Raw genomic sequence first — 14,803 nt, forward strand, 5'->3', positions numbered from 1 at the left:
GTAATGGGTCTCAAAATAACATGTACTAGGAGTTTTCGCGATATCAGAGATATAGGCCTATAATTTGATACCATACCTTTATCTCTGTACTTCTGTATTGGTAACATTTTGGCTATTGTCCAGTCTCACGGTAATTTAGCTAATTGGAAAGGTTTCCTGAAAACTAGGCCGAGATATCTGCATGCACCATCCTGCGTACCTTTTAAGAAAGTCGTTTGGAATGCCATCAGGGCCACTAGGTATTTTTTAGAACCAATGTTCGACAGCAGGCTCAAGATACCAGCATCTGTAGTGTTTAGGTCATCGATGCTAACAGTAATGCAAGCATCAACCGAGGGCATACTCTCATTTGCTACGGTAAATACTGACTGAAAAAAATCGTTAAATGAATCAGCCTTCATTTGGTTTTCTTCTGCAGATACTTGTGGCTCTACTACGTTTCTACTGAAGTGCTTCCAAAACCTATGGGGATTATTTGTAAAGAAATTCGGAAAGAGTTACGTTATAATAATAATAATCTTTTGCCGCCTTGGTTTTATTTCTCAAGTCTGCTGTATCGTATAGGACTTTTGAAGTTATCAACTGGCTTAGATTATTCTTTGCCGTTTTACGAAGTCGATTAACTCGGCGCTTCGAGTGAATAACCTTTCGCGTGAGCCATGGATTTGACCTTCGCTGTTTATATTTTTTTTGGAATATAGTTATCAATACAAAAAAAAATACAGTAGATTTGAACCTAATTCAAAGAATGCTTATATCATCGGATGCGTCAGATGCTAGCTATGAAAAGCTATGAAACTCGTGGCGTAAGGGCGTTAGCACACTGCTGTCACCCGCCCTGTAAAAGTTGATCATTACAGGCACTCCGCTGTGATTCGCCATTGTGCATCCAAATGGCAAAGTACATATTGCGAGCATTACATTACTCCTTCATCTTCTTCATCTGTATGTATTAATCATCATGGCCAGCGTCATCTTCTTCAGCGCGCGACCTGCTAAATAAACCGTCGAGGTTTAACAGCTGTTACGCAAGTCTTGGCGACCTCCTCCATATTGGTATATCGTTGTCTGAGATGACTTGAATAATATCTGATTTGATAGCACTTATCGGGACGTGTTGACTGAGAAGTATAAGGTCCATAATGTTCTTTACTGTGTACGTGTAGGTTCAGTTACGATTTGTTGAAGGTCAAACGCTATAGCATGATATCTTATAGAGAACCTTTAGCTGATGATGAGTGATGCATGGTATTTCACTCTATGTCAGCAAGGTTGAAATCACCCATTAGCGATATTCTCAAATTTCGCACGTGCTGTTGTATGAACTCTTGAATGGCGGATATGCTTTCATGACTTGTTGACGGGCTCCGATAAACACACCCGATGAACACAGTCCCTGAATCACATGCAAGTTTGCGAAGCACAGTCTCTGCTTCTACACCATGTGGCAAAACGATGAACGAAACACAATTTCATATCAGCAGAGCAACACCACACCCTCGTGCCAGAAAATCCTTGCGGATAGCGGAGTGCTATGGTGGCGCGATTTCGTGATCGTAGACATCCGGTTTGAGTCACGTTTCAGTAATTTCCACAGTATCAGGTTCATAGTCAAGCAAAATATTTTCGAGAGCTTCGATTTTGTTTGAGGTACTCCTAGCATTTACATTCGTTACAGTTATTTCCTTGGCTTTGCGTTTCAGCGAGCGAAAGGCCGGCTTCTCGTATGTCTTCCTTCTTGTTATTCGGGAGGGGGGGGGGGGGGTAAGCACTTTGCCATTTCTCTCATCGTCCCAAGCGAAGGCTTGGCCATTAATTTAGTTATTATGGTATCACTATTCCCTGGATTGAGAAGAATTGGGGATAAAAGTTAATGGAGAATACCTTAGTAACTTGCGATTCGCTGATGATATTGCCTTGCCTAGTAACTCTGGGGAACAATTGCAATACATGCTCACTGACCTGGAGAGGCAAAGCAGAAGAGTTGGTCTAAAAATTAATCTGCAGAAAACTGAAGTAATGTTTAACAGTCTCGGAAGAGAACAGCAATTTACAATAGGTAGCGAGGCACTGGAAGTGGTCTACTAAGGGCAGGAAGTGACGGCGGATCCGGATCATGAGACGGAAAGAATCAGAAGATTAAGAATGGGCTGGGGTGCGTTTGGCAGGCATTCTCATATCATGAACAGCAGGTTGCCATTATCCCTCAAGAGAAAAGTGTATAATAGCTGTGTATTACCAGTACTCACCTGCGCGACAGAAACATGGAGGCTTACGAAAAGGGTTCTACTTAAATTGAGGACGACGCAACGAGCTATGTAAAGAAGAATGATGGGTGTAACGTTAAGGGATAAGAAAAGAGCAGATTGGGTGAGGGAACAAACGCGAGTTAATGACATCTTAGTTGAAATCAAGAAAAAGAAATGGGCATGGGCAGGACATGTAATGAGGAGGGAAGATAACCGATGGTCATTAAGGGTTACGGACTGGATTCCAAGGGAAGGGAAGCGTAGCAGGGGGCGGCAGAAAGTTAGGTGGGCGGATGAGATTAAGAAGTTTGCAGGGACTACATGGCCACAATCAGTACATGACCGGGGTAGTTGGAGAAGTATGGGAGAGGTCTTTGCCCTGCAGTGGGCGTAACCAGGCTGATGATGATGATGTATCATTATAGAATTAATTTCAGTGTGGCCGTATTCGGAAAGTGTTTCTTATATTGGGTTTTCAGAATGCTTATAAATTAAATGGGTTATGCCACAAGGCCTCAGGTACGGATGATGGCATCAGCGTCTAGGGGTCTTGCGCCTTTGCGGTGCATCACGGATGTCGCTGCCATCTTAGAGAAAAAGAATTCACCGAAATTTCGCTCAGAGATAGAAAATAATCAATTTTTTGGACCACCCCCACTTGCGTCTGTCACGCGACGTCACGAAAAACGCGATAGCTCCGAATCTGACATGACGTCAACGCGGTGATTATGCATGATTCGACCGGACAAAAGAAAAATAATTATTTCCGATTCGATGCCTTTTGGTCAAAATGTTTCAGGTTGCAGCCACTTCACCTACCTGTCACTCGATGTCACAAAACCGCGAGCACTCACTGCGTCAAAGTGACGTGTACGCGTTAAAAATGCATTAATATGCCGAAGAAAAGTGTTTTTTTTTAATAACCGGAGATTGCCCCGTTCGGAAAGGAACAGACTTTGGCTGCCGCCGATCGCTCAGGCACTGGCTACGCGAACACGCCGGAGAACATGGATTCATTTGCGTATAACAAAACTTTTTGCGTGACCGTATAATGTGATCGAGCCCTTTCGGCACGCATACGACATCGCTTTGCCAACTCTTCTTTGCTGAGGATCCGTTTTAGCGGCATTTATGAACTGTCCGTTGCACGCTGCCGCGATTTTCGACCAGCCACCTCAAGCCAAGTAAGGGAAAGCGGACCAATCGCAGACGCCGGCACCTCCCTCTTCATCAGATTATTTTCAGTGCGCTGGCTCCGCCCCATCGACACTCTCTCCACTTGAGCGTGCTCCTCGCCTCTTGTCAGCCAATTAGATAATACCGCTCGAGGTAGGCAACGTTAATCGTTTTGAAGCAAACAAAAGTGAGCTCCTATCAACGAGGGGAGCGTTTGATTGGGCTATTCAGGCAACACTGCGGATCACCGCCCGTTGTTTGCGTCGGTGGTTACGTAAATTTGATGTTAGGAGAGTGGTATAGAAACCTATTGCAATAGTTTTACGTTACAGGACCTCTGGCAGGAGTGTTAAGTGTTTCGTGTCTTGGCAAGGGTCATTATGGCACCAGCCAAACGAGAGCGTTTCGGTCACTTGTGGCGCGCGTGGAGCGAATGCGCACTCAGCTTATCGCTGAACTTTGTTGCTAACATCAATGACGAACTGAGAAATGGGCCGGTCGTATTCGTTCGTGTATCGCGCTCGCTTTCACTCAGGCCCGGCACGCCAGGCCACTACGTAACGTAGAATAAAGATATCTAAGATAGCCGATCATAATAAGTTTTTCAGAAGACCGTTCTAAGCACCACAGAATGGCCCCTTAGCACAAGAAAACAGATACTCGCATTAGGCATCGACAAATTGACAGACTCATTTCGCGCACTATACCATGCACAGTGTTTGTGTGTTGATCGAGACGCCGTGCCTGCAACACTGCTGCACGTGCGCTGCATATCGCTTCGCTCGACAGGCTTTCGCGTGGTGCTTCACGTGCTGTTGGCGTGATTTGCGGATTCGTGAACAAATGGGCACCCATAAAAATGCACCACGAGAGGTGAACTCAGTAAGGGCCACCTCGGCGGAGCTCTACCTAGCAGTGGACGAACTGCTCATTCCGAGCAGTGGAAACCAAATGCGCGTAGCATCGAAAGGATGAAAAAAAAACCCCCCGTAGAAATCACTGCCTATGGTTGTCAAAATCAGCCATATCTTTTTTGGAATTCAGCAGCATTACAATGGCACTTTCTTCTTCAACTGTTTAATACCACAACAATGCAGCAGAATCGTAACACACTGCATTTGTAATTGTAACATACTGCATTCTTGTAACCTTTTTAAACTGTTCATCCTACTCCCCTCTGCAATACCCCTTGGCCTTGAGGGTAATTCAAATAAATAAATAAAATTCAGGAACGTTATTGCCGACTTTGATAATTATCCGCAATGATTTCTAGAACGCAGTTTTTTTTTCACTTATCACTGCTTGACGATCGCGATAACGTTCACGTATACGGCATAAAACATCTTGCTTATCTTCTTCACTCTTATAGGAACTGCACATTTCTTGTCAGATTCGGACAAGAACCTGAATCGGCCATCTTCTGCATAAACAAGTATCGGGCATCTTTTGCAAAGTGTAATCATGCGGAGGCACATTCCTCTGTAGCTGGCCCTGTCGACATTTCCAGTTTCCTAAACCTCATTACCACTTGTAAGCCGATGAGCCGTCCACACTTTAATATAGCTCTGTCATCACCCTTAGGCGCTGCACAACTTACATCAATGTGACAATGTGTGCATCGGCTTTTGCATGGTCTCCAAAATTGCGATATTCCGCTGTTGCAACAGAGCGGCGTCTCACAACCTGGAGGGGCATGCTTTTGGTGCAGGGCAATATTACCACGTGCTACCAGACAAACGAAACACGCTGCGCTAACACTGTAATGAACAGGAAAACTCGAATTCATTCCACCGAACTAAAATTAGAACATGAAAGGCGTATAGACAGCCTTGAGATCAGGCAGCGCGATTATTTAGTCTTCACGGAGCCTCGTGGCGTTGCAATTCTGAAGTTTCCAGGTGTTTTTGAGGTCGCACTGCGTTTCAACGTTTTCCAGGAGTACCGGGTCGGACGGGGTGATCTTTTCAAGTTCAAACGGAAGTCTCTAAACGTATTGAGGAATAGAGGCCTCATAGCTGCTGCTTGCAGTAGTTAAGAGAACCAAATAGTCGCTGGTATTTTGCGACTTCATAGAAAAGTCTGCGGGGAAGTTTTTTTTTCAAACAAATTATATGTTGTATTTCTTTAACGTTATGTGCATTAACCATGTATGTACGTTGCGGTGGCTCCTGGACGGGACAGTCATAGATGGTCAGAGCAGTCAAAAAGCTGTCGGCGCTAAATGGTAGAGCGAACATGCAATAAAGGTTCTTTTGCTACTCACCGTCGAAGTTGCAAGCGATTTCTTTTGCAAGAAACAGGGAATGTACTGTCGCCTTTAACACGACAGTGGACGTGCTGTGACAAAATTTCGCTTTAATGTTATCGCGCATCATACAAAATTGGCAGATATCCGCATCCATAAAGCTGCCAGATAAATGGCAACATAGAAATCGAACAAAGGATGAAACGTCGGAAAGGTAAATTCAATACGGAGAAACTGTGTAATCCAAACATCTATAGATGACGCACCAGGCGAAAATAAACCTGCATTCCAGCTTCATTTTTCTCTACTTGGGAACAGTTAGGCGCAACCCAGAGGCGCAAAGGTATGAGGAGCATATTTAACAGGGATAAGCGGGCTAGTTGGTGGTCGTTATTGGAATGCATTATTGGAATGCAAGTATAAGGAGCAAGTTAGTGTCCTTGCAGTGCCATTGTAAGCATATATGCAATAGCTCCACTACACTATAGTGTAGTGGAGCTATTGCACGAAAATGTTTCCCGCTCACGCGTTCTTGTTAGCCCAAGTGCGCGTTGACGTCCCTTAGGGCATATTAATCATGGCGGCGCTGTTAGCGCAGCCCAACTTCTTGCAGATATTTTTGCAAGCATTAGAGTATTCCCATGTGCTCATAGTGGGATATTTTTATCGATCGTGTTATGGCGTAACAGCGGATGTCATAGGTGGAACAATGACGTTTCTTTAATTCAGTCTGAGGAGCTGTGGCATGGGGAATCCAACGCGTTACGCGGCCTCAATTAGACGTTTCAAGAACTGTGCCATGGTGACCGCTAAACAAAAGTTCCTTGCTCTTGAACAATACAACTTGTTACTGCACTTTAGAGCTCACGAAACTTATCTCTCGAATACTTTCAAATGTGACAACGCCTAGCAGCTCTGCTTTGTACAGCTATAGCTATCTGCAATGGCGTTTCTGCTGAACACGCTTCCTTGAAACGAAATGATTATCCTTGATGTCCTGGATTATAACGACGTAGGGTTCCCTTTGAGTGATCCGTGCTGCAGACTCAGGACAACGTAGTTTACAGAGCACAAGTGGTTCTGCCTTTGACGTGTGCCAAAGCTCTGAAGTCCTCTCAAAAGAAACTCAACTGCTCTGTGGCGATGAACATGACAATCGCCGATAGTATCGTACACGAAGAGCGGCGCATTATTGTGGAGGCTCCCGGGCGTGGCTCTCAGTTCTTGCTCCTCTTGCTTTGCAGGGCCTATCATCAGCAGCAGCGTCGTCAAAACCTTGGGATTTCAAGCGTAAGTTGAGCATTGTTACGTCACGCATTTTGCCGAGCAGAAGGTGATCCTTATTCCTGCCGCCCTCTCCCTTGCAGGCTGCTCTACCTCACGGCCACAGTGTGCTTCGCGTACTCGCCGGTGATGTTCCTGCTAAAGAACCCTCCGGGCCGCCAGGAGAATCAGTCGCTGCTGCTGCGAAGCGGCTCTTCGGATGTCCGCTACAGGAGCTACGCCAACGAGGACGACTCCCCGGAGCACAAAGAGCAGCGCTGAAAGCAGAAATTTAATAAAGGGGCGCGGCTCATGCGTTGGCCGGCTCGGACCACGCGACCGCCGGCGTCGTTGGCTTGACGTCTGTCGAGTTGGCTGTCGTCTGCTTCTGGTCCTCGGTTGGGACGTTGGACTCTTGCATGGCCCCGTCGTTCGGGTCGTCCGTTTTTCCCAGGCGTGACGCGCGCAGGGCGGCCACGTACACACTGTGGCTGACCTTCATGTAGACCACGTACGAGAGTGGCGCGACGGTGTAGTCCGGCACGAAAGCGCCCTTCTCGACGGTGAGCGCGGGCAGCCCAAAGTAAGAGAAGGGCCCCGCCTCGAACACCAGGCTCTCCCTGCCGACCGTGACACGCACGCGTCCCTCGAGGACGACGGTGAAGAAGTCGCACGGCTTGCCCGCATCGAAGATGTTCTTCCCAGAAGAAGGCTTGATCGCGAAAAAGATGTTCTGCGCCATGAGTCGGCGCAGCACGGCGGGCGTCACATACTCGGCTGTGAAGGCGCGCACAGCCGTGCTCAGGAACTGGTAGGTGGCGAAGGCCAGCTGGGCCGAGACCACATTCTTGCCTTGCTGGCCGCTACCAATCTTGAGGAAGTCGGTGAAGTCCTGCAGCAGCTGAGCGTCCTTGCGCCGTTGCTTGCGTCGGTTGTCGGCTGCAAGGAAGTCGCGATAGTTAGCTGCATGTCACCGCGAACACCCATAATTACATACTTTGCGCGATATCTTCACTAATGATTAAGCAAAACAGATACTGGGCGAGTTGATTAGAATTAGGATAGAACATGTAACTAAAACTTGGTGCAAAACAAGAGAAAAAAACAACTAAACACGGACGGAAGAGGCCGTGTGAGTGAATTTGCCAGGTCGAATTTAATACTATATTTGCGGCCTCGTTACGAGCGAGAATGATGCTGTTCTAGTACTTTTCGCACACGGACGTCACTAAGTCACTAAAGCTCAGGCGCGTCAACTGGATAGGTATGTGTAAAGCATAAATCGTTTCATTAGGTAACCTCTGAGCTAGTTTGAGGGAAGGTTGTTGCATTTGAGAGAAAATGCTTTCTCAACAGGTCTTGGAATCTGCCCATTTGGCAAAAATTTAGCCAACATTGTCCGGAAACACACAAGTAACATACTCTCAGCGGCCCTATCACATTTCAGTTTACCTGAAGCTCAATGTCTGTGGCTTCTTTTTTACTTGCACCCCCCCCCCCCCCCCGGACAGAACTGCAACAAGTTGAGTATACAAATGTGTACACCGTACTAAAAGGGCTGTCATTGATATTCTACAAGATACCAAAATGTTGGTATTTTTTAGGACACTCGCTAATGCTCACATCATTGCCACAGCTTGCTGTCGTCGATTGCGAAGCGATTGGTGTTTGGAATTTCACAGTATGAGCCGTGAGCAACAGAACGGATGAAAAAAAAAACGACACTATGGCACGCGGCACAAGAGTGTCATCTTCCCGTCTCCCTAGGAAAAAAAAAGCATACAGGAAGAAATCCTGCTGAAGCATCATATATCGCAGGGTGTGCAATGGAATCTGGGTAAGTGAAAAACACGGCCGCACGTGTTGGCAAACACTGTGGCTCGTTGTCATTTGGAATATTTTTGTCAACACTGCTGTTCGATGGGACAGGATGTTTAGCGATATGCAGACGACGAACTGTTGCGAAAGCGCTGACCTGCTGTTTGAAGCACGTACCGCAGTGTGAATATATAGGCCCTTATGATGACTAAGGCGAACAAAAGCGGGATCGAATTAGTGAATTTTTTCGCTCGGAAGTGCTCTTTTCTACTAACTGGCCGCCTTCGTTATTATGTGCAGCATTAGGATTGGTTTGCATTTTCTCTAACCAAAAATATTGGCGTAAGGTTGCTTTTTTTTTAATGACTACCGGCTCTGACTATTATACGGGGCTCCAAGACATACCAATAATTCGTGAATGAGGCTCTAGGAAAAGTCATCTGTACAAAGTAGCCATATGATGTAATCTAGAAACTTGTGACCTTGAGTTTCTTGAACTTGAGCCATGATTTCCGACTACGAGAGAAACAGCTTGCAAAATAGTGCCCTCAAGATACGATATCGTCACGGATTTCTACAAGGATACGGGAAACAAATGTGAAGGAACACGGTGCCATAAACTAAACTCACTGACACGTGGCCTTGCAAAACCAGGGAGAGGTGTCGCTCATCTGCCACCTCATGTACGCTGTTGTGCACGATCTAATTTCGGCTGCGTCGCTGCAATGTGGCAGTTTTTCTGCGTTGCGTTTGCTTTCCCTCTGACCGCGCCAGAACTACGAAGGATGTATAACTCACTGAGGACATCGGTTTCGTCGATAATCTCTGACTGGATGATCTCCTCGATGACGTCCTCGAGTGTCACCAGGCCCGTCACGTTGTAAGAGGGGTCGCGGTTTTCAGTCTGCACCACTTGTCGCACGAATGCCATGTGCGAGTGACCCTTCTTGAACTCGCGCAGAAGCGAGTCGAGTGTCTCGTCCTGGAACACGAAGCTGAGCGGGTGCTTGTAGAAGCTGCACACAGTAGCCAGCGGGATGGCGTCGTCGGGGTCCACGAACGTCAGGTCCTTGGTGTTCAGGAGCGACACAATGTTCTGCTTGGTGCCTTCGTAGACGGGGATGCGTGTGTAGCCGCGCTTGACGATTTCACTCATGGTCTCGAAGTCGAGCACAGCATCATACGGAAGCATGTACACATCCTCGATGCGCGTCATGATGTCAGCTGCTGTTTTCTTTGTCAGTTCCAGAGCACCGAAGATGATGTTAAGCTCTTCATTCTCGAGTTGCGCGTAGTCCTTGGTGATTCGAAGATATTCGGTAAGTTTCTCGCGGTCGAATACATTACCGATCTCCTCTCCGAGCACACAGTCCAGCAGCTTGGAGATTGGCCACGAGAGAGGAAACGTGATTATCATAAACAATTTGGTTATCAGTATTGTACGCGCACCAATGGCAAGTCCGTATCTGGAGCAAATGGCCTGCGGGATGATTTCTCCCAGCAAAACAATGCCTAAGGTGGACAGTAGCACTGCCACGGGGCCGGAGCTCAGCATCTCGTCCAGCAGGATGGTGAAACTGCTGTTGACGCACACGTTGCCGAGCACCAGGGTGCAGAGCAGGTAATTTCCGCGACGCCGTAGCGGTAGTATTTTGCGCGCGTAGTCTCGTTCCTCGGGAGTGCCGCATGACTCGATGACTTTGAGTTCGGTTTTGTCGAGCGCCATGAGACCCAGCGTGAGCCCGCTGAAGAGGCCGGACCAGACAAGCAGCGTGCCGATGAGCAAGAGGTTGGCCCAGACAGGCACCAGCGGTGTTTCGCCTTCGAGCGTGACGAGCGGGTCGTTGCCTTGGTGCACCCAGCGGCCGGAAAGCGACACGCACAGTTGGTACTCGCCCGGATGGGGAAGCTTGAGGGTGACGCGCGCGGCGAGGCCTCCGTGCAGCGGCCGCAGCTCCCAAGTGTCGACGAGCACCTGCTCGTGGCACAACACTCCGCGGGCCGCTTTCTCAGTGGTGAGCGTGACGCGCGTGCGCTCCGAAAAGTTGGAGCCCAGCAGCAGGAGCGGCACCTCCTCGCCCACGGGTAGCACCATGAAGCCGGCCTTGCTGGTGGACACCGTCTCGACGCCACCGCGCACGCCCGAAACCACGGCCACGTCCGGGTCACCTGTGCTGCGAAGCCGCGCTTGAATCAACGCCGTCAGTCGCCCGCCTGCGGCCCACTTACGCAGTCAAGCTGACAGCAGGTCCCTGGTGCACCCAGTCCTCGCCATTTCGCAGGCAGAGAAACCAGCGGCCCCGCCACGGCAGCACAACCGTGGTGGAGCCGTTCTTGTCCGTGGAGGACGGCTGCAGCGCGGACGCATGGCCGCAGCTGCTTCCGCGCTCGGCGTCGCGAGGCGTGAAACTCACGCGCTCGCTGTCCAGATCCGAGCCAAGCAGGAGCAGCCAAGTCTGCTGACCCACGGACACCGGCTCGTCGCTGTGCCAGCGACCGTCGCGTCCCATCACGAGCACGCCGTCCACGGTGGCGGCCACCGCGGCCGCCACCGCCGCGCATAGCACCATCAGCAGAGCGCTGGCCGCCACCATCGGAGCCTGCTCATCCCAGCGCTGTCGCCCACGGGCGCGTCTCCTGGGCTTCCGGGCGCGCCGGCTGGCTCGGCTGCCGTGGCATCGCCTGCGTACCCAAACACAGTTCAGCGCTGTTCTCGCGGCACATGCACAGCTGAGCGCACCGCCATTGAGCCCGGCGCCCTTTCGAGAAGGGGTTCCTAAAGATCTTCGGGATATATTGTGGGCGCCGACGCCATGACTTCACCGTCGTCGTTATCTTCGCTGGCAGCGTTATTTAGTGTGTTTTTTTTTGCGGCGTCTCTGCTATAGCTAACGACTGAGACGCTAGCGAAGAACCTAGAAAATATAGTTGTACAATTAATAGATGGAAGGACGGCAAGCATGGGCGGCACCTGCAACAAACGCGGGGAGCTATAATATTCCAGTCTAGACAAAGAGGAAGAAGCACTGTTGGGCAGGTCAGCAAGCCGTGATTAATTTGTCCATGTTCAAATTCAGTAAAGGTTGAATTGACATGTCATCATGTTTTTTTTTCCAAAAACACAATATTTCCACCTGCGCGTGTTTTTGAAGGTCTCTTTGAAGATCACTTTGTTTTATTTTCTTGCCACTCTGTTATTTTCACGGACGCAGCTAAGAGTTTAGAGATGGCAGTGGTTGGCATCTTTTCCACTCAGCTGGTCTTTCACTTTCCGTCTTCCTGATTACACTCCAATCTTTCTCGCAGAGCTTTCTGGTAATTATATCGGCCATCAGAAAGTTGTGCGATTAGAAATCTAAAGGAATAGTTATTACAGATGTTATTTTGGTCTCTGCAAATCTAACCTCTACGGTACTACTAAGCGGTCGCCTCTTCTGATTGTTTTTTTTCTTTTTTCTTTTTTACAATCATGCAGTTCGTCTGAAGTTTGCTTTGTGTCTGTTACTGGACACAATGGAATCTTCCTTAAAGGACTCTGCAGACTCTCTCGCATTGCCTTCACTCAGTGGTCGGCTTTGAAATGTTCTTCCAAATTTTATTTTACTGCACGAGCTACATTTAAACGGCTTTTATTTGACAGTGCGAGGAATCAGCATCTCATTTCTCGGCTGATGATTTCCAGCGCCTACAATTCCAGTGGAACGCGAGAAAATGTCTCTCAAGACAATGCGAGGTGACGTTATCAAACTACTGCTGTTGATTTCCGTGTCTAAATATTTACCTTCATGGATCTAGTTTCTGTATAGTTAACCCCTGTTCTTTGTGTAACGAACCAGAAGCAATATATAACTTATTTCCTGCCACCGCTCCTCCTCCCTCCGCAGGGTGTTCCTCGTACTTATAACTATTAATCCAGGATTTTCAACACCACACTTATTGTCATTTGGTCCGTGTTTATTAGTTACCAATAACAGGTATATTATAACTGAACTGAGTGTGGATTTGTTGTTCTGCATATTACAGCTTCTCTTAAGTGCGTGGTACGTTGGTTATATTGGTAGCGGTGGCCGAACATGGTGCACTTTAAGTTTTTTGTTACGTAATCCTTTATAAAAACACTTTAAGTTTTTTGTTACGTAATCCTTTATAAAAAACATTGTTATGCTTGTTAAATTGGGCAAGGTCTCCTTTTTTATTGCTTTTTGTTCTTTATCGGATGTATTTTTTAACTCCTCCAGGGTGGCCGATCTCCATCGTGGGTACGAGCCATGTGTTGAGGCGGCAACAACAACAACGACAACGAGAACAACAAAGGAACAATACATTGATGAATTAATAGATAGACGAGATAACAAATCGTTTTTGAATTGGAGCAACAGATCAGGTGCCAAAGGAATGGAACCAGATGACTTCACTTTGCGATGACAAGTCCACTTTATAAATCAAAATATATGTGCCTGTATTGTGTCTTAAACCTATGCTTCAGATGTACCTTTATCAATTTGTTTCCGTGCGTTGTGGGCTGAAGAAGAGCACATAGTGTATTTATCTTTAATGCACTTAGCATTCTTAGAGTACTAACCCCACTTTGGTGTGCAGCTAAGTGCTATTGCATGAGAACTTGGGTCACTGGGTATGTTCCCTTTCTTGGTCAATGCCCCAGAATTGATATGTACCCGAATAGACAAGCGGGACCAGAGCATTCAGTGGCACTAGCGATGCGCCATTGAATATGTGCCCCAATTGACAACTTGAGCCACGAAGTACGTGGACACAATGGGGATGCACCAGAAGTAGTGGCTGGGTGTCAGAAAGAGAGAGAGATGGTAACCACGGGTCACAAAGATAAAACACATTAATACAGATTGCAAGAACTGGTAAACACAGTAAACACATGAAAATGAGAAAGCCGATAAAAGGGCTTACTACTGTGTCTGTGGACAACACTGGTGTAATAATAACTGTTCAAATTTTACAGAATTTGTTTCACTGACGATACCATCAAGAAGTACATTCCTATCCGATATGGCAGTCGGCAGAAATGATTTATTGAAAGCGTTAGTTGAACCATGAATGCGTTGAACACTGTGACAACTAAATAGACGTCGTGATGATCTCATGGGCGGCAGAATTGCGCTGCCACGAAAATGAGGAAAATGATAATATAGCTTATGAAAAAGGCAGAGACTTGCTATCTTACGACGGGATGCCAGGGGGCTTAGACCAATCGAAGCTTTGATGTTAGTAACGCTCAACACAGAATCATATTTGGATATTATAAAACGAGCATCTCGATTTTGTATTGCCTCTAACGCCTAGATTAAGTACTCTTGATGGGGGTTCCAGATAGGGGATGCGTATTCAAGTTTGGTACGGATGAAAGTTTCGTATGTGATTAGTCTAACCGTGGGCGAAGCAAACGTGAGTGATCGTCTGATGAAACCTAGTGCTTTGGAAACGCTTGCAGAAAGCGACGTGATGTGCTTTGACCAGCTTAAATTACTTGTTATTTTTATGCCTACATACCTATAAGATTCTACTTGCGATAGCACGGTAGTGTTTAGCGTGTATCAGAAGTGTAGGTTAGATCTTTTACGAGACACGTGCATAGACTTACATTTTGATACATTTAACTGCACGAGCCAGGTGGAACACCAATTTTGGATTAAGGTTAAATCATCCTGCAACAATAATTCATCGTTAATAGCAGAGATACGGCGGTAGAGAACGCAATCATCCGCAAACAGACGAATGGATGATGAAATTTCAGCAGGAAGGTCATTGATAAAGATTAGGAACAGAAGCGGGCCAAGAACAGGGAGCCCTGAGGGACTCCGTAGATAACGTTAGTAGAGGTAGAAGGTTGACTTTCGAGGACGCTGTACTGCGATCGATTAGTTAAAAAGCAGTGAATCCATGAAAGTATCAACGGGTCCAGTGAAAGGCAGGAAAGTTTAGTCATGAGGCGCTGGTGGGGAACACGGTCAAAAGCCTTAGAAAAATCAAGGTAAATGACGTCAGTTTGAAAGAATGAGTCTAGGTTTAAGCGCCG

The 14,803-nt window shown here is 47.2% G+C and overlaps 2 protein-coding genes across 5 annotated transcripts in view; one reads left to right on the forward strand and one right to left on the reverse strand.

The window, feature by feature from the left end:
* Vmat (Vesicular monoamine transporter) overlaps nucleotides 1–7,293 on the forward strand; it is a 44,157-nt gene extending 36,864 nt beyond the window's left edge. The window contains exons 6-7 of the mRNA XM_065439719.1: nucleotides 6,915–6,960; nucleotides 7,038–7,293. Of these exons, the coding sequence (XP_065295791.1) occupies nucleotides 6,915–6,960; nucleotides 7,038–7,215 (224 nt within the window). The 3' untranslated portion in view covers nucleotides 7,216–7,293. The remainder of the gene's footprint in view (nucleotides 1–6,914; nucleotides 6,961–7,037) is intronic.
* The window catches only part of LOC135907927 (unextended protein-like), a 67,449-nt gene continuing 59,011 nt past the window's right edge, over nucleotides 6,366–14,803 (reverse strand). For 2 of the 4 annotated variants that reach the window (XM_065439716.1, XM_065439715.1), the window contains exons 2-4: nucleotides 10,981–11,433; nucleotides 9,550–10,925; nucleotides 6,366–7,872 (exon numbers count right to left, since the gene is read on the reverse strand). In XM_065439716.1, the coding sequence (XP_065295788.1) occupies nucleotides 7,244–7,872; nucleotides 9,550–10,925; nucleotides 10,981–11,433 (2,458 nt within the window). In that variant the 3' untranslated portion in view covers nucleotides 6,366–7,243. Of the gene's footprint in view, nucleotides 7,873–9,549; nucleotides 10,926–10,980; nucleotides 11,434–11,491; nucleotides 11,647–14,803 lie in introns of those variants that run through there. The other 2 variants (XM_065439717.1, XM_065439718.1) reach the window with 2 other exon arrangements.

This window comes from Dermacentor albipictus, chromosome 1 (genome assembly GCF_038994185.2).
Source record: "Dermacentor albipictus isolate Rhodes 1998 colony chromosome 1, USDA_Dalb.pri_finalv2, whole genome shotgun sequence".
In the NCBI taxonomy this organism is placed as follows: Eukaryota; Metazoa; Arthropoda; class Arachnida; order Ixodida; family Ixodidae; genus Dermacentor; species Dermacentor albipictus.